This window comes from Chenopodium album, chromosome 11 (genome assembly GCF_948465745.1).
Source record: "Chenopodium album chromosome 11, dcCheAlbu1.1, whole genome shotgun sequence".
NCBI classification, from domain to species: domain Eukaryota; kingdom Viridiplantae; phylum Streptophyta; class Magnoliopsida; order Caryophyllales; family Amaranthaceae; genus Chenopodium; species Chenopodium album.
In genome coordinates this window covers 44,563,719-44,583,691 of record NC_137844.1, presented here as the reverse complement: position 1 = coordinate 44,583,691, position 19,973 = coordinate 44,563,719, and the positions used below count along the sequence as shown (strand labels likewise).

Below are 19,973 nucleotides of genomic sequence, written 5' to 3'. Positions count from 1 at the left end.
CGAATGATATTCATGAGAAATATATGAAATCTTAATTAAATGAAAGAATTATACTTGAATTTAGAATTAATTTTTTTTTTTTTCGAAACCTAGAATTAAAATATTTAATTGTGCAAAAAAAAAATCAAATTAGTGACTATTTATATAACTTAAATGAATAAAAAAAATATTGGTTAAAAATTAATAAAAAATAATTTTGATATAACGGATATTATCCAAAAATCTATATAAAAGAAAATTTATAACTTTGAATTTATTTAAAACCGTGCATCGCACTGTAGGGAATTTTTCAAACATCAACTTTGAGCCCCACTGTGATCATACTTTTAGGCATGGTGGTGTCCAAAGGGAAGGAAGCTAGAGATAAAAGAGTCACCAACAAGTTTTAGGAACTTGTAAACCGTTCACGGGTGTGAAGGTTATACCCCATTCACGATCACGGAGATCGCTAACTCCATAGTGGTCCGAAATCATGACTGGATATTCAGGGATGATGGTACAAATCCATCCTAAATGAGATTGAACTTGCCCTAAATCGGCCTCTACTTAATTCTTATGATATTCATGTGCGCTTTTCGATCAACACATACAATAAATTAATCCTAAGCATATTTAATCTACATTGGTTGATTATAAATGCACAAAAAAAAATTATTGGTGAACACTTGAATTAAAATCATATTAGCCTAAATCAAATTATTAATTATCTTATTAAGTGTGATTTCAAGTACAGATCCCCTTTAAAGCAACTCTAATGGCAAGTTAATTTGACAATTAGCTTGTCATGCCACATAAGCTTTTAAGCTAATTATCATTTTAGCTACTTTTTGCTCTAATGGTTAGCTATTAGCTTAGTAGTAGTTGTTGGATAGAAAATACATGAAAAGAGCTTAATTGGTGCAATGAGCATTTTATTTTGGCAAGTTTAATTCCCAAGCAAATTAGCTTGGCAAAGCTAATTTGCTTAGCCAAGCTAATTGAGTTTTCTAACTCCAATGGTCAAGTTAGTAACTAGGGAATTAATAAAATTGCAAGCAAGTCCCTAGCTACAACCATTGGAGTTGCTCTTAAACCTGCAGAAAGGGCGTGATCAAGCAACAAAATAAATCATGAATATCAAGCAACATATAATTGACACAATAATCATCATCATCATAATATCCTTAAAACATGATTAATAGCAAGATCCTATGCATGATAATAAACAAATTAATAACAAACCCTAACATGTCACTAATAATAAAGATCAAAACTTTATCCTAAACATGATATTAAAAATCAACATAACATTAGAAATATTAAATAACACCCTAAATATGATATTAGGAATTATAAAAACATCCTAACATGATTGGAATTAAAATAATATTCTAAACATGATTTCAATATCAAAAGAATAATTAAGTACTCAAATTACTCACTTTGATGCCTCGTATTTCTTTCTATTAAAACAATACATACGTTAGTAAACTTAACTAAGGACTAAATTAAACAAATAAATCAAATAATAATTGAAATATAGATTTGGGACCAAACCCTCAAAACCATCAACCTTTCATGTTGAGGTCGAAGGCAACTTCGAGGTTGGCTAGGAGCATTCGGGGCTCGTGAAGGAGGTATGATGTTTGATTAGGAAAGGTATCGAATGATGTGTGTTTGGATGTGTTTAGGCTAAGAAATCGAGAGAGAGTGAGAGACAGAGTATGCTTTAGCTTAGAGAGCGGATTTAGATGATGGTTGTTGGTGATCAAGCTTGTTGATGATTGAAAATGGGGTGAAACGACCTCTATTTATAGGGAAAAAAGAGGGTCGAAGGATAAGAAAAAAGTCAGAATTCGACTCGAAGTAAAATAGAGTCCATCGCGGTGCGATAGATTTATTGGGGCGCGATAGGCCTATTGCTCAGTGATGGTTTTGGAAGATAGAATCCGTACGGGAATCCAACTTCCAATCAAATTGGATTAATCGAATTTCCGTACGCATTCTAATTTTATAAGAACTAAAAACAAGTATTTTATCTGATGTAAAATCCTTAAGTCTTTATCTTTTCATAACAGGATAAACAAGAACCTTCTAGAAGATAATAATATATCCTAAGGATTTAAGACCTAAAACAACCTTCTAGAGAACTCTAGAAACTTGTAATAAATCCTTATGGATTTAGGAATGAGGTTAAGGTTAATGGACCCTCCACGTAGTCATTGGGTCACAGATAAGGCTCGATTTGGGCTCGGTTTAGTATTTTGGCCATTACTTCTTCATTATAACTAGGATTTGGGCTTATAATATATTGTTGGAAATCTCTTTTCAAACCTATCCAACTATACAGTTATCGGACCCAGATTATGGACCAAAATAGACTGGTTTGAACGGTTTTATAAAGAGGACGCGAAATGAATGATTTTAAAAAACACGAAATGAATGATTTTGGGTTTAAAGGCTCGAAGTAAATGACTTTGAATAAAAATGTGAAAAATGGTGAAGGCTAAAGGGAAATTCACGAGACTTTTCAACTTTTCACCTGACTCGATAATCAAAGATGTGAAAGGTACTCATCACTACGTTTTGTTTTTGCCTTTTTAGGGAGACGCAATCAGGTGTCTACACGCACGGGCTTACATCTAGTGGATTAATAATTTTAACGCCTTACGATAGCCAGAGTACATTTGGCATCATTTAGATAATTTTTATGGCAAATGTTAAGGTAAAATAGGAATATGACTTAATAAGGGCAAAAAACAATGAGGGTATAAAAATCTTTTTATATATCTTAATAATTATGAAAATATGAAATGTGACAAATATTTAGAGACACCCAAAATGATAAAAAGTGATGGAAGGAATATTATTATGAAAAATCATAAAGCTAAAACAATACAGATCGAGTAACCATTTGAGAGTAATAAAATAATTATTGATGGTGTTCGTTGGCAAGTCAGCTCTATTAAACGGTAGCCAAACACCGATAGTTTTATACTTTTATGATACTAATATAATAAGTAATTATTGATGATGTACGTTAGCAAGTGTAGCTTTATGAATTATGATACTATAAAGCTAGACTTGTCAACGTACATCATCAATAATTACTAGTATCATAAAGCTACACTTGTCAACGTACATCATCAATTATTATTGGTGTTTGGCAATTATTTGGGAGTAATTTACCATGATACACTAATGTTCACGCATATAGAAATGCAAAACTTTTTAAACGCCGAGATCGTGAAAAGTTAAATAATACAAAAAATAGGATAAAGAAAGTATAAATTGTACTTTTTGCATTAAAACGAGAAAATACAAGTTTATTTATCATTATAAATAAACAAAATTTGTTTATTAAATGACAAAATCGTAAATAAATCAACAACTCTTTATTAAATACGAGTCTCACTATTGTTGATACATTTACGAAAATGCAGTTTATTTATCCTTTTACCATTTGATAAACAAATTTTGTTATCCAAATGCTTAACTTGTACTTCCTCCATCAAACATTTATAAACTCTTAAATGGATCTGGTCCTTACTAATTTACTGTGGACTATTAATATTGTGAGTAGCACTAACTTTCATATGTGGCTGGCCACACCGTGTGACCATCCACAATTTTTTTTTTCTTAATTCTCTTTCTCTTTCTCTCTCCTCAATTCTCTTTCTCTCTCCTCTCATTTTCTCTTTCTAACTTTCTCTCTCTAACCGTCAATGGCCAGAGTACCGAAGGAAATTCGTCTCCGCCATCGTCGTCTTAGTCTTCGTTGTCTTAATTAGTTAATCAAACTAACCCAGAGAGTGAGGGATAGCTCAAGTGGTTAGAGCTTCCCTCCCGATTGCAGGAGATCCTGAGATCGATTCTCACCCACGCCCTTGTGGCTCTCTAAACACCAAAAAAAAAATCAAACTAACCCAAATCTCTGCCTCTAAATTTTGAAGCTCTAAACCCTAACATTTCCCCCAAATTTCAACAGATTCAGGTACAAATTCATCAATTTCATTCCAATTTCCTTCATTCAATAAGTTTCTATTGCTGAACTAGTGACCTCCGCTGTCGTCTTCGTCTTCTTTGTGGTGAATTGCAGATTTGAAGGAGATTGCGGTGAATTGCAACATCAATTATGAGGTAGGTGAGATGTGTGAGATAGGATAAGGTTGTTGCGGTGGTGAGATTGATACGGGTTGTGAGGAAAGTGATGTGGTCAAGTGCGGTGGAGGATGTGTGAGATAGGAGAAGGTTGTTGCGGTGGTCAGGTGGCCTGAGATTGATGCAGGTTGTGAGGAAGGTTAGGTGGTCAGGTGTAGTGGAGGAGCCGTTGTGAGGAGCAAAGGTGGTGGTTGCTACTGCTAATTTTGATTTGGGTTACTTAATCTACTAGGTCGGTTAGGGGTTTTTAGGTCGGGTTAGGGGTTACTTGGTCAGGGATTACTAAGTTGGTCGGGGGTTACTAGGTCGGTCATGGGTTACTCGGTCAGAGGATACTAGGTCAATTAGGGGTTACTTGGTCGGAGGGATTACTAAGTCCGGTCGAAGGGGTTACTTGATCAGGGGTTACTAGGTCGGTCAAGGGTTACTAGATCAGTCAGAGGTTACTAAGTCAGTTAGGGGTTACTTGATCAGGGGTTACAATTGTGTTAACTGACCACACCGTGTGGCTAGCCACACACAAAACCCGCTTTAATATTAGAGATACTATGGTTGTTTTATTAATAAAAAAAAGTCACTATATTAAAATAAAGGTTATTAATTTATTATGTTGAAATAAAAGTCATTATGTTATTATAAATGGTTATTTTGTTTATTTATTTTTTAACGAAATTTTTTATATACTGATCAATGTAAATAATAAAGGTTACTATGTTAAAATTAGGATCGTTATTTTTAACGTTATGTTGTACTTTAGGTTCACAATAATATTGAATGTCACACAAATTTAATGGAAATTACTATGGTAAGTAAAATTACTATGTTAAAATCAGGGACACTAATCACTATGTTCCATATAACGTTAGTTGCGTATAGGGGTGTCAATCGGGTTTGCGGTTCGGTTTATCTGTTTTCGATTCGTAACGGGTCAGTGTTTAACGGGTTCAAATTATTATCGGGTCAATTCGGGTCGGTTTAAAATAACTTCGGGTCGGTTCGGTTTGGTTTATTTTTATTACAGTTTCTTTTTTAGTCGGATTCTAATCGAGTCGGGTATTAATTGGTTTGGGTCATAATCAGTTCAGGTTAAATTCGGTCGGTTTAAAAATGGGGTTTGTTAGTTTAAAGCGGGTTTGGGGTCAAAACGTATCGGGTCTTAATCGAGTTGAGTTGTAATCGGTTCGAGTTGAACTCAGTCGGTTTGACAACTGATTTTTCCAGTTTTAAACGGGTTTTCTTTAACGTATATCTTCTAGTATATCCTCATTATTTTTTAATTAGTTATTCTAGTAGATCATACGGAGTATTAATTAGTTGCTTAGCTTTATGTCCCCTTTTTGTATAATGATTTTCAGGATTAAATAATAGTAACAAATCTAGACTTCGCTTTTGATTCAGATTTTTTTTAATACAATATAGTGTTCCATAAGCCATTACTCGTAAAAGAACAATAATATTTTAGCATAAGAGATTCAATGACATCAAAATTCCAAACCTATTCAATATAAATACTTCGTAATTCAAATTAAACCCATTTGGTTTTACTATCGATAAAATACACCCCAAAAAAAAGAAAAAAAAACTTTACGGTCATAACGGGTTATGGACTTACGAGTTATAAATGGTTTGGCTATAACCGGTTACGGCTTATGGGTTGTAAACAGTTCGGTAATAACTTATTACGGATTATAAACGGTTCGGTCCTAACCATTTACAAGTTGTAAATGCTTTGGGTTTATCGGGTTTTTGTGGGGTTTAAACGATTTCGGTTTACAACGGGTCGGGTTGCTATCGAGTTCGTAAGTACTCGGTTCCGGTTGTTCTCGGTTTTGGGTTGTATCAGTTCGGCTTGATAAAGGGTACGGTTCATTAATGGTGCTCAAACATTCAGATCGGTTCAGTTTCGGGTTTTAAAAAATCAGGTCGGGTCGATTTATGGTTTTAAAATAACAGGTTCTTAGCGGTTCGTGTCCTATACGGAACAGTTCGAATTCTCCAGTTCGGGTCGGTTTGACAGCTCTAGTTGCGTGCGTATAAATCTCAGATTACAATAATATTATTGTGAAATAGGTCTATGCAAATTTTTTTTAATGAAGTAAAAGCCAAAAACAATACTCAGCTACTTTCTTAAAAAAAAAAAAAAAAAAAAAAAAAGGAAAAAACAATACTCAACTCAAAGTTCGAATGATTTGCCAAATTGATGTTAAAAAATAAACAAATTATTAAATTAGTGTTCACTTGAAAATATTTCTCAAAATAGTGTCCATGTAGGTTTGGAAATTACAAAGATATGAGTTAAAATATAATGACTAAAAACATCATTGAAGAGATAATTTTACTAATAAAATTTAATAAATGTGTATACCATCAAATTCTTTATCTTTATTGCTAACAATATCGTGCATTGATCTTTGTAGTTGAGTCTTAATCATTAATACTTTTGTATTTTAATAGTAAAAATGGATACAATAGGCACTAACCAGAGTATGGATTATGAATATTTGAAGTAATATACGTGTTTTAAAAATTCTAGCATTTTTTGGTATGGATATAACTATCAAAAAACATATACTACCTCCGTTTTTTTATTAGTTGACACGTTTTGACTTTAGCATCGCGATTCGCGGCACTATTCTCACACCTCCCTTTCACCATGTTTTGTGATTTATATGTAAGGAAAAATATAGTCAAGTGTGATCTTGTTAAATTCGTCAAAATGTATATTTTCAAAATATCAACTTTTATAAATTTTGCTTATCGGTAATTAAAGATAGTAATGATTTATGGTGTGTTCTATTCACTTGATTTTTACTTATCTGAACTTATCTGATTTTATTAACCCTTATTAAAACTTATTTTAGTTATAAATTAAACTTGGGTAGCCTTAATTAACCCTTATCACAACTTATCTGAATTTATCTTATCTAAACTTATTAACCCTTATCTGAACTTATCAACCCTGAAATAAGTGGAAATAAGGTGAACAAAACAGGGCTTTAATTTGTGCATTGACAAACGTGACTAAAGAAACGTGTCAACTAAAAAGAAACGGATGAAGTATGTAACATGATACATAATATATTATTTAGTCCAACTTAAATCATCAAAGGGAATTTATCAATCACCATATAGTGTTCTACATGTAATATCAATCGGGATATGGTATTACACATACTAACCCAGAAACTCAATCAACATGACTAACTTTTTAGCACCATTTTTAATGAATATGGAGAAGATGAACAATGTACGTATGATTTTTGTAAGTTAGACTTTTAAAATGATGTGACAAAAATTATAGGTTTGGGTTTCCTAGATCTACATGGATACTACTTTGAGAAATAGTTTCAAGTGAACACTATTTTAGTAATTACTTTATTTTTGAACATCAATTTGGCAAATTGTTCCTCAAAGTTCATCTAGAGCTGGTAGGATTTTTTTATTTTTTTATTTTTTTTTTGTAGAGCTGGTAGGAAAGTAACATAATTTTCTCTACATAATTTCCACGAGAATGACGCCTACAATGAAGTCACCGGACTCACGAGAATAACGTGATTTTCTTATCTTACGTTCTCTCTCATCAATTCTTTTGTCCCCAAGCAATCCTATTAATAGTACACTTTTTTTGGATTAATTTATCTTAATTTCTATCAAAAGTTCAGAAATTAGAATTAAAAATGGAGGGAAATTTGCAATATTTTGAGTTAAATACAGGAGCCAAAATTCCTTCTGTTGGGCTAGGTACCTATGCAACTCCTCCACAAATTGTTGCTGCTGCTGTTGAGGTTTTCTCTCTCCTCTGCCTCTATGTATTATTATTACGGAGTACTCTACTTTGTTAATTGGCCATTATTATTTCTTTAGATTAATGGGATTTTGTTTGATTTTTGATTAGTCATCTGTTAATTTCTATGAGATAGAAGTTAATTTTGTGCAAATTTTGGTTTATTTTAGTCAAAAAATGTACTTTGCAGACCCAAACATAAATGTAAATGGAGTAGTTGAAGTGAAGAAGTCCTATTTTATTCATTTTTTTTGAACGGTTTTTATTCATTATTTTATTTTAAAAGAAAAATACAATGTACGAGTACAATCTGTATATGGCTGTATACTCTGTTTATTTTAGATGTTCTTCCTTCGGTTTTTTTAATGTATCAACTTAGGTTTGCTAGGCAATTAAAGATCATATATTAAAAAAACGAAAAAATTGTACTATTAAAGATCATATTAATTTGGGTCAAAAAAAAAAAAAATCATATTAATAATTCTTACTTTGCTCTTTTTTGTTTTTAATAATTCCAATTAGAGGTGGGCAACGTGCCGTGCTGGGCCGCCGAGCGTCATGTTTCACCGTGTCTGGTGGTGGCTCATGTCGTACCGTGTCGGGCCACCATTTAGCACACCCCAGCCCACGAGACGACACGACTCACGTGCCTAGCGTGTCGGGCACTAGACCACCCATAATTAGAGCTGTCAAAAACCGACCCGAACTGGTGAATCCGAACCGTTTTGAACTGTTCCGAAAAGGAACCGAAACGCTAAGAACCTGTTATTTTAAAATCATAAACCGACACGACCCGATTTTTTAAAACCTGAAACTGAACCGATCCGAATGTTTGAGAACCGTTAATGAACCGTACCCAATATCAAGCCAAACTGATACAACCCGAAACCGAGAACAACCCGAAACCGAGAACAACCCGAACCGAGTACTTTTGAACCCGATAGCAACTCGACCCATTGTAAACCGAAACCGTTTAAACTCGACAAAAACCCGATAAATCCAAATCGTTTACAACCTGTAACTGGTTAGGATTGAACCGTTTATAACCCGTAATAAGTTATGATCGAACCGTTTACAACCCGTAATCGGTTATAACTGAACCGTTTATAATCCGTAAGTTCGTAACCCGTTATGACCGTAGAATTTTTTTTTTCCTTTTTTTTGGGTATATTTTATCAATAGTAAAACAAAAGGGTTCAATTTGAATTATAAAGTATTTATATTGAAAAGGTTTGGAAATGACATAAAACTCTTATGCTACAACATTATCGTCCTCTAACGAGTAATGGCTCATGGAACACTATATTGTATTAAAAAAATTAAAAATCTAAATCAAAAGCTAACTCTAGATTTGGTATTATTATTTGATCCTTAAAATCATTAAAGTTAAACAACTAATTAATACTCTATATGATCTAATGGAATAACTAATTAAAGAATATTGAGGATATACTAGACGATATACGTTAACGAAACCCGTTTAAAACCAGCAAAACTAGTTGTCAAACCGACTAAGTTCAACTCGCATCGATTACAACCCGACCCGATTAGAACCCGATATGTGTTGACCCAAAACCCACTTTAAACTGACAAACCCCGTTTTTAAACCGACCGAATTTAACCCGAACCGATTATGACCCGAACCAATTATAACCCGACACGATTAGAATCCGACCCGAAAAGAAACAGTAATAAAAATAAACCAAACCGAACCGACCCGGAATTATTTAAAACCGACCCGAACTGACCCGTTAATAATTCGAACCCGTTAAAAACCGACCCGTTACAAACTGAAAACCGATAAACCGAACCCAAAACTGAACCGAAAACCCGATTGACACCCTTACCCATAATTTTTTTAATTTTTTTAAACAACTTTTAAAATGGATATACTATTTAAATAATTTTATGAATTTATGTTTATAATTTTTTATTATTATATTATTGTTGTTCTTTTTATCATTCTAATTTTTATTATTATAGTTCTTTATTATTATTTATGTTATTTTATGGTCGTGCCGGGCGTGCCGTGCTGGCGGGTCAAACTACCGTGTCTCCCGCGAGTTCGTAACGTGCTCGTGCCGGATTCTTGAAATCGTGTTTACGGCACGGCCCATGGCCCACTTCTCGATCGCCGTGCCGTGCGGCTGGTGGGTTAGTGCCGGGCTGGGCCAATCTCGTGCCGCCCGCGGACCGGCCCCATGCCCACCTCTAATTCCAACTAGACCTAATATATCAGGTTATTTAACACGTGTCAAATTATAATTGGCCTAAAAAAAATAAAAAAACAAAAATCACAAACACCAGCTAGCCTCCCTTTCCCCACCGCCTCACCTAACCTCCACCCTACTACTGCAGCTTGCTGCCCTTCTCTCGCCAGCCCATTGCGCCTCTTCCACCCCTTGTGTCGCTGTTTTCCCCTGAACCACCAGCCCAAATTTCCCTACAATCCTCGAACGCCATCTTCTCCCTTCCTACGTTACTAACTATAACCCGATTTCGCCGCCATTAAATAAATCCGGCAGCTCATACGAAGTTCTCCGCATCAATCGCCACACTTCCGGTGTTGAATTTAAGGTGGTGTATTGAAACTCTTTCTGATCCTACTGCTCGAGCTCTTTACGACTTATCGTTAGGGTTTGGAATTGGGGGGTTACGGGGAATAGGGGTGATGGTTTAAGGGGGAAGGGGGAGGGGCTACGAGACACGAGGAGGGCCAGCTAGACGGTCGGAGGAGGGGTGTTGGTGCCTGGTTCTGGTGCAGGAGGGGATTGGGGTGGTTGGTTTTGTTAGGCGGTGGGGATGGGGTGGTCCTGTTTTTTTTTTTATTATTATTTTTTTAATCCCTCCGTGTTTTAGGCCTGTTCATATTTACTAAATTGAGCTGAACTGAACTGAACTGAACTGATTGGAGCTGAACTGAACTGAACTGATTGGAACTGAACTGAAATGAATATTTTATGTGAGAGGGAAATTAAGAGCTGAACTGAACTGATTGGAACTGAACTGAACTGATTGGAGTTGAACTAAACTGAACTGAATTGAAATTAAGTAAATATGAACAGGCCCTTAATAAGTGTTATACTTTGACTGCCTCATAGTTTTAGGCAATTTAATAAACTTAAATAAAAGTGAAGTAAGTGGGGTAGTTGGAGTATTAAAAAAACGTAAAAGAAAGATAATAGAGTTAATAATTTATTGAAAAGTAATTAATGTGAGAGGAGAGAAATAATAAAAAAAGTAGTAGTGGGTTTGAGTGGCGACCATGACGGGAGAAAGATATAATATTAAAATGTAGCTTAATACGTGTCAAAAAAGTAAATGACTTATTATATTAGGTTACTTAACACGTTTTAAGTTTTGATTGGTCCAAAAAATTAATAAAAAAATAGAAAAAAAAAGAAATACAAAACAAAAAAACCCAAAAATCACAAAAATCAGCCAGCCTCCCCTTCCCACAGCAACCCACCCTAACCTCTACCATCACTGCCAGCCCGACAACCCTCCCTTGCCGGACCGACGTGTCCTCGTTTTATTGCGTTGTCGTTTTCCCTTGAACCACCACCGCTAAATTTCCAATGCAACCAGTTGCCCAGCCGCCACTAAACAACACCACCTAGATTCCCATTTCAACAATAACCACCAATTTTTGAAAATTTCCTTCCTTGCCCCCGAAACCTCTCCCCAAACCTTCCCCGCCTCCTTCCTTTCCCCTTCCTCGTTTTGGCTGCTCCAATTTCGAAGTAAATTGGTTTGAGAGTTCAATTATGAAGAAAATTGATTTAGCAGGCCACTGCGACATGCATGGGTTGAGGGTTCAATTTTCGCTAGATTCCCCCTCCCCCGTGCCGAATGTGGAGTTGTTATTGCGTGGATTGGGTGTGGAGCTGTTGTTGGTTGTGCTGTGTTTTGGGAATTAAGAGGGGGCTGCGATTGTTTACTGGCATAGGGGAGAGAAGGGGTGAGGGAGGGGGGCAGCTTGCCGACCGACGTCCAGGATTGGGTGGCCATTTTGGGGGTGGGGTTTGGTTGGGTTGACGTGAGGGCATAAATTTTATAGTACTCATGTAGTACCATGAGCAGGGGGGTCAAAACGTTGACGTTTCAATTAAAAAAATCCTTCCTCTATTTTTGTTCTCCTGCTCTTCTCTGTCTTACTTTTTTTTTTTTTTTTTTTTTTCAAAATTCTGCAAATAATCTCATAATTCATTTGCAACATTTAAGATCTATCTTTTTCGTTCAATATATTATTAAGAATTTTTGTTGAATTAAAGAGCTAATTGTTCAAATTAGCAAAATTAGAAAATGAAAACCCTAAAAATCAAATTGAGCATTTTATATTTGTGAGAATCTAATAAAATTTGAATAGCAATCTGACTGAAGATGATATTATTTATAGAAGAGAAAAAGAATCGAACAAGTTTATCATAATTTGCAGACGAAATTTGACATAGAAATTAATTTACTAAAAATTAATTGAGCTCTTTTTTCGAAGAGGGATATTAACATATTGTTGTACAAAAATAACATACGTTTGAAAAAAGAACAAAAGGCCGAAGAAAAATAACACAAAGTTCAAGTAAGATAACACAATCTTTTAGCAAAATAACAAATGATTTTAGCAAAATAACACAAGATTTGCGTGAAATAACACAAGTTTATAGTAAAATAACACTGACTGAGGTTTATGCAAAATAACACAATATTTTAACAAAATAACACTGGAATTTATCAAAATAACACATGGTTTACGTAAAGTAATACAATGTTTTAGCAAAATAACATAAGGTTATTTTAGCAAAACAACAACACAAGGTTTTGCGTAAAATAACATAATGTTTTGGAAACATTACATAGTATTTTAAGAGTTAAGCATAAGAGAAGGACTTCACTTTTTGATTTTTTCACCATTAAGGAACTCCCACTTTTTTTTTCACCTTTGAGGACTTGTGGTTAACTTTCCGACAACTTAACTCAACCTTAAGTCACCGGAGCAAAATATTTTATATATAAAAAAAAATAATAAAATTAAGTCCTTACTAAATTTTTTAATTGTATATATATATCAATTCATTTGTTACATTACGAAGTCCTTACCATAATGCAAGTCCTTACTAAATTCTTTAATTGTATATGTATAACTTAGGTCCTTACCAAATTCTTTAAATCAATTCTTTATACATTACGAAGTGCATATCATAATTAATTCATTATCATGCATAAATGATGGTTCCTTAATCAGAATTATTTCTTTCTCATTCTTAAACAGTTGCTTCACCATAACCACATCGGTGGACTTGTTGGCCGACGTTCTAAGCTAGTCAGTTCACACCGAGTGATATATATATCATTACGAAACCCCACATTCCTCAATTTGTTTGGCGTATGAATGAAAGAAACCCCAAAACCCCAACTTGTTTCCTCTGATTTTCTCTAGCTCTCCCCTTGTTTGTATGACGGAAAAGCCACAACAACCACTATCCTCGTGAGTGTTGACGGACTTAAAAAATTATTGTGTTTTTGATTATAATGCCGACCTCCTGCAAGTTTTATTTACTAATTCTATTTCTTATTATTTGCAATAAAAGGGTTATTATTTGTGAAATATATATAAAATAAATCCACTTGTTATAAATAATAAGAACCGAAGTAGTATTTTTTATTTATTTATTTATTTTATTTTCTTTTTGGACAAAGGGACTTGATGAAAGTTTGGTAATTTGTGGCATCTACTTCAATAATTATCCGAGTTAGTGTTGGATTTTGGTCTTCAATAGAAAATGTTGCAATGGTGGAAGAGAAATTGTTCACATTTAAATTTTAAACTAAAGTCGTTAAAGTGAAGAATAAAAAAGGTTAGAGGTCCTTAAAGGTGAAAATATATGAAATGTTAGGTCCTAGAGTTTTGTTTATTTACTTATTAGGGATGTCAGAACTTAATGCTTAACTCACCTTGAGTTAACTTAACTCCATTTTGGTCGGAAATCAAAACTTAGGTCCTCAATGGTGAAAAAAAAAAGTGGGAGGTCCTTAAAGGTGAAAAAATAAAAAAGTGAAGTCCTTCCATTATACTTAACTCAGTATTTTAATTAGTAAAATAACATAAAGTTTGCATAAAATAACACAACGTTTTAACAAATTAAAAAATAATATAGATTCAATTGAATCAAATCAAATTAACATATTCGTTCCAAAAAAAAAAAAAAATTCAAATTAACATTTTTATTTTAAATTAGCGTACAATTTCAATTAATTAAATTAAAATCAAAAACAAATTTAGATCTACTTACTTTGTTTTGCTCATTCTTGTTCACGATTGTTGTATCTTTATATTATTCATGAATTTCAACCATTTTTTATGTAGTAAATTGATTTTCAATTTCGATTGAGCAATTTTGTGCTTGTTTGAGTGGTTAAAATAAAAATCAAAAGAATTTGTGTGATTTTAATTGTGAAGATTGAAGAATTTGATGATGCTAAAATGATGGGTTGAGAAATTAGAGAGAGAAAAGATAGGGAGAGAGAATGTGGAGAGAGAAGTGAAATTGAAATTTTGATTCATTTAGGTTTATTTTCATTTATATACTCTCACAACTTTTTATGTTATTTTATTTTAAAGATATATTATTTCACTTAATATGTTGGAGTACTATAGCATGGTACTCCAGAAGTACTTAATACTAGGGGTGAGCATGAGACGAGTACCCGTACCATTAGTACTAACGGCTTGGGTAACCGATAACCAAAATCACTAAAAGTGATATCCATAAAACGAACTGATAAGTTCGGGTATCCGGAGTTCAGATACCCGGATTTTCAGATCGATTATCAGGTACCCAATAAGATATCCAATAATGATAATTAAACTTAATAATGTAGTTATTATGATATCATTTAATACTATTTAACAACAATACCATATGATCTTGGCAAAATTATTAATAATATTAGTAATTATTGATATTATAAAGTGATTATGAAGTAAAGTAAGAGTTTAGATTTAAAAAAAAAAAAAGATTTAAGTAGGAAAAAAAAAACAAAAAAATACTTATAGGATCAGATCGGGTAGCCATTTATTTTAAAATGATACCCAATAACCATATCCGATAACAAGTTATCGGAACGAGTACTCGAACCGTTATGGTTATTGGAACGGTTACAAATCGGATTTTCGATATTTCGGGTAGTTTTGCTCAGCCCTACCTAATACTAATTGTCGTGAGGGGCTAGGTGGGTTCTTTTTATAATTTTGATTTTTTTTTTTAAATTTAAAATTTTGGCTAATTTGTTCTTGACACGTGGTATTTCTAAACAAAAAAGAAATGAACCTTTTCAACAGATAACAAGTAATTGAAATTGAAGAAAGTAAAATGCCCTAAAGTTCGGATTATTTCAAAATAATTTAAAGTTGGGATTATTAGAAGAAATACAGCAAAATTGAGATTATTTTTTTTACAATTTTTCCAAAAATCTATTAAATGGTTATTTGAGTTTGGTGGGGGTGAATTAAAAGGTGGAATTGTGTTGGAAGACTAACTTACAAAGAGTTTAAAAACACCACAACATACATATTGGAGTTTCTCAAAAAAAGGAGAGTTTGAAAAATACTACCATCTATCATTCATATTTTGTACAATACCACCTCAAGTTTTTTTTTTTTAAATTATTTTTTTTGTTTGTATATTATCACCTAGTTTTTTTAAAAACCAAAAAAACTCTCACCACTTTTGCCCAACCCCCTATATGATGTCACGGTGGGTCCCATTTACCAATTTTTCTTCTTTCTTCCATCGAATTTCACCATTCTTCTTCCTTAATCATCATAATTAACCAATTTTGCAACTAATCAACCCTAGAATCAACTTCCCAAATTTAATTAATAAACCCTATTTTCAATTGAAAAACCCCCAAATTGATTTTATAAACCCTAATTAGACAAAACTATCTATAACATGGTTATGCCCTTGATTTTGCATTGTCGTTTGACTTAAAGAACAGATTAGCGAATTAAAACCCTAAATAACGCCTAATTTATTCGCAAATTGATTTTAAAATTAGACAAAGAGGAAGAAGAAGGAAGAACTGAGGGAAAGAGAGGTACAATTGGTCATAGAATCCATCGTGATGTCATATAGGATAGTTGGGCAAAAGTGGTGGGAGTTTTATTTGGTTTTTCTTAGAAAACTAGGTGGTAATATTAAAAAAAAAACAAAAAAAAAACTTGAGGTGGTATTGTACAAAATGTGAACCATAGATGATGGTATTTTTTCAAATTTTTCAAAAAAGAAAAGCAAAACAAGAAAAAGAAAGACACATTGCAGGATTTTAGTAGGGTGATTGAAATAGATAGTTGTGCAACATTTGATTTAAGCATATTTATTTCTTTTCATCTTGGTGGAAAACATTAATTTGAAGTTCAATGAATCTGTAAAAGTGTAAAAGGGCTAATTATAGGCTTATTTAATGGCTAACAAGTTTTATCCCAAAATTAAAAGAAGTTTTATAAGTTCAACTAGTGTTCGGCCCGAGCGTTGCTCCGGGTGTTACTTTGAGTATTTTTATCATTATTATTATTAAAGAGCTTGAAAGAATTTTTTTATTGTCGAAAATTATAATATTACAATAACAACAATAAATAGTTTTGAAATTTTTTTATTTTTATTTCTTATATGTATTTATATATTTATGTGCATAGATAGAACAACATTAGTTTATAGCTTGAATGGTAATAAGTTGGTCTTCATTTAATGAGGTCTTGTTGCTGGTGCAAGAATGAGATACACGTGTCACATTGACATTTTTAGAAACACTTTTTAATATATAAGTATAGATAGAAGGTCATTATGTCTCAACTGCATATTACATACATTAGAAGTTTTCAGTTGTAACGAACATAGTCCTAGTGTGGTCTTCAGTGAAATTCATCATATCTTCGAGGAATCGAGGAGCATAGACGAGAGTACCTTCAGGATGACATGGTATAGTCCGTCTATAGCCACAGTTTGCCTCATCATTAGTCTGTATCCATAGTAGCTCCCATCTAACTGCTTTTTTTTATTTTATTTTTTTATTGTTTGTAAGATTAATTCTATACAATTTAGATAAGAGGAGGCGGTCATGATTCTGAATATAAATGTAATGTATCAGTAATTCATATGCGAATTACAAAGATGTGTACCTATCAGGGTATCAGCTTCTTAATGTGATTTAACTGTCAAAGCATATGTTAGCTCATTATGCGGTAGCTCACTTATTTTATTTGATGCAGTTGGGTTACCGACACATCGATTGTGCACATATCTATGGAAATGAGGAGGAGGTAATTAACAAAATTTAACCATAAAGATTCACTGTTCTCTTTATAGTGTCTTCTGTTTTTTTTTTTTTTTTTTTTTTTTTTTTCCATTCTTGCTCACAAGATTATGCTTTCCTTGATTAATAAATAGATCGGAGTTGTTTGAAGATGGGATAGTGAAGCGAGATGAGTTATTTATCACCTCCAAACTATGGTGAATATTATAACTTTAAAAGACTTATTCTGACTATAATCTTGTAAATAAGCCTGGCTAGAATTTTTTCAGTATATTTCTTTATTTATTTTATGTTATAATTTTAGAAGATGATTATGAAAGCATGAAGGATGAACATTTATCACTTGGCTCATGTGATTATGCAGGAACTTTGATCATGAACCAGAAGATGTTCCAAAGGCGCTAGATAGGACTTTGAGTGACCTACAACTTGAATACTTGGACCTGTATCTTGTATGTAACTTATTTTAATAGAGAATTTACTAAATGATTCTTTTTTATTAATCAATCTATTTGAATTTTGATTTATCATATTAATGCCTTTTCGTGGATTCTATTGTTGTATGAAAGATCCACTGGCCAGTAAAGGAGAAAAAAGGATTATCTGGTAACAATCCTGAGAGATACGTTCCAGCAGACATACCTAGTACATGGAAAGCAATGGAGGCACTCTATGATTCAGGTAGGGTAGGAGCCATTGGAGTTAGCAATTTCTCTATAAAGAAACTAGACAACCTTCTTGAAGCTGCCCGTGTTACTCCTGCTGTAAACCAAGTTGAATGTCATCCTATGTGGCAACAAGAGAAGCTGCATGAATTTTGCAAAACAAAGAGCATTCATCTATCTGGAAGTGTCCCAACCTCCCAATTTGATGATTTTGTAGTGCTTTCAAATATGATATGCCTGTAAATATGTGTGGTTTTGTCACTAGTCTCGCTACTTTTTGTAGTGTATACTGGCGTATCCCTAGCCTTTTGCAGTTTTGCTTAAAGATTTTAAAAGAATTTCTAGTAAATTTCTTGTCTCTCAGGCATATTCACCTCTGGGTTCTCAAGCTGCTGGTGCAAAAAATAATTCGATTCTTGCAGATCCTATTATCACTACGGTTGCAAAGGAACTAGGAAAATCTCCTGCACAAGTAGCTATTCGCTGGGGGCTTCAGAAGGGCCATAGTGTACTGCCTAAAACCTCAAATGAAGCAGATTGAAGGAGAATTTGGATGTTTTTGATTGGTCAATAACAGAAAATTTACTCTGCAAACTTTCTGAGATTAAGCAGGCAAGTACCCATCTTAATTCTTAAAGCAACCTGACTTTGCCTACGGTTTCAGTCTGTAATCTACATAATTGAATGCATATTTTCATTACTGGATTGTTGGGCTGAAGTATGCTGACTTAGATGAATGCATATATATGCTAGCTAGGGTGTCATGTTGGTTTCGCGCTTGTTAAATATCTATTCTTTGGGGGATGCAGGAAAAATTTGTTAAAGGCACGGATAGGGTACCATTTGCTGGCTACAAGGGTCTTGAAGAACTATGGGTTGAGCAAGTCTGAGCATCAACTCATATAAGTTCAATAAGGATTATATTCCACTAGGTAGACTATCTTTCGATAGTGTTACCTACCTTAAGCTCTATGATCTTGAAATAAATGTCTTTAACCTTTTAGTTTTGATGTGTAATTTGTCACATTCTAATCTCATCATCTGATTTTAAAATGTTTTGGTGAGTTAGTACAACCTTTTGAGTGCGATGTTTATTATGCAATAATTGTCTTTTACTTATCAGTTTTGATATGTGTAATTTGTCACGTAATCTCATCTAATATTCTGATCTTAAAGTGTTATGGCATGATGTTTTGCCTATGTTACATATGTATGAGTAATTATGGATGATAGGTTAGTTTGTTATCTAGTTATATTGCATAATTTGAAGAAGTAATTATGTTAAGCATAAGTGGTTAATCAGAGTAAGCAGGGGGTTTTTAGAGCAAACCTAGCGGTTCACCATATTGCTTGGCTATCGAGAGAGAGAAAGTGGGGAAAATTTTTTTTTGTGGAAAAATTGTAGTAACCAGGTTACAACAATAACTGGTTACCAACATTAACTGGTTACCAACATTGGGTTATTGATTTTAAGAATATCCACCTTTTGCTTTTAATATTTGTCAGTGGCAACGGCTGAGATTTACTCTAAATTTATAACCGTTGTAATTTTTGTAACGACCATAATTTTTGGTACCAACGACTATATTTTATTTTCCTCTATAAAATGAGCTCAATATTGAGGTATTTTGAAACAATTTTTTTCACGTCTTTCGAAGAACTATCGCTCTGGCGAATTCCAAGTAAGATACGAATGAGTCCTAAGGCACAATGGAATGAGAAAGGTTGGAACTATACTGATTGGCAGTAATGCAAATGATATACAAAAAACAATGGGTAGAATACGGATTTGGTGGTACTTGAATTGATACTCATCATGCGACATGGAGAGCATGCCCCTAAGGGTACTCCCTTATTAGAAGTTATTTAAAGATGTCATTATCCATTTTTGATTCAACAACGGAAAAACATTAAACAATTCATGCTTACTACAGGTTCTATTTGGCTTGTCAAAATAAAGACAAATCAATAGAACTCGGTTGTCTACCCATCGCCATGCCTTAACCCATCCTAATCGGAGAGTTGAATTATTTGTAATAAATTCTTCCTTAATTTAAGGCTGGTAAATTTCC

General features: G+C 33.4%; 1 protein-coding gene across 1 annotated transcript; it reads left to right on the top strand.

Moving 5' to 3' along the window:
- The first annotated feature begins 2,475 nt into the window (after window positions 1–2,475).
- Window positions 2,476–18,791, top strand: LOC145566672 (NADPH-dependent aldo-keto reductase, chloroplastic-like). Its single transcript, XM_081626018.1, has 8 exons — window positions 2,476–2,548; window positions 16,755–16,902; window positions 17,193–17,243; window positions 17,371–17,433; window positions 17,601–17,688; window positions 17,806–18,140; window positions 18,247–18,409; window positions 18,711–18,791. The coding sequence occupies exons 1-8, from the start codon at window positions 2,476–2,478 to the stop codon at window positions 18,789–18,791; spliced, it is 1,002 nt and encodes a 333-aa protein (XP_081482144.1).
- Window positions 18,792–19,973: the final 1,182 nt, after the last annotated feature.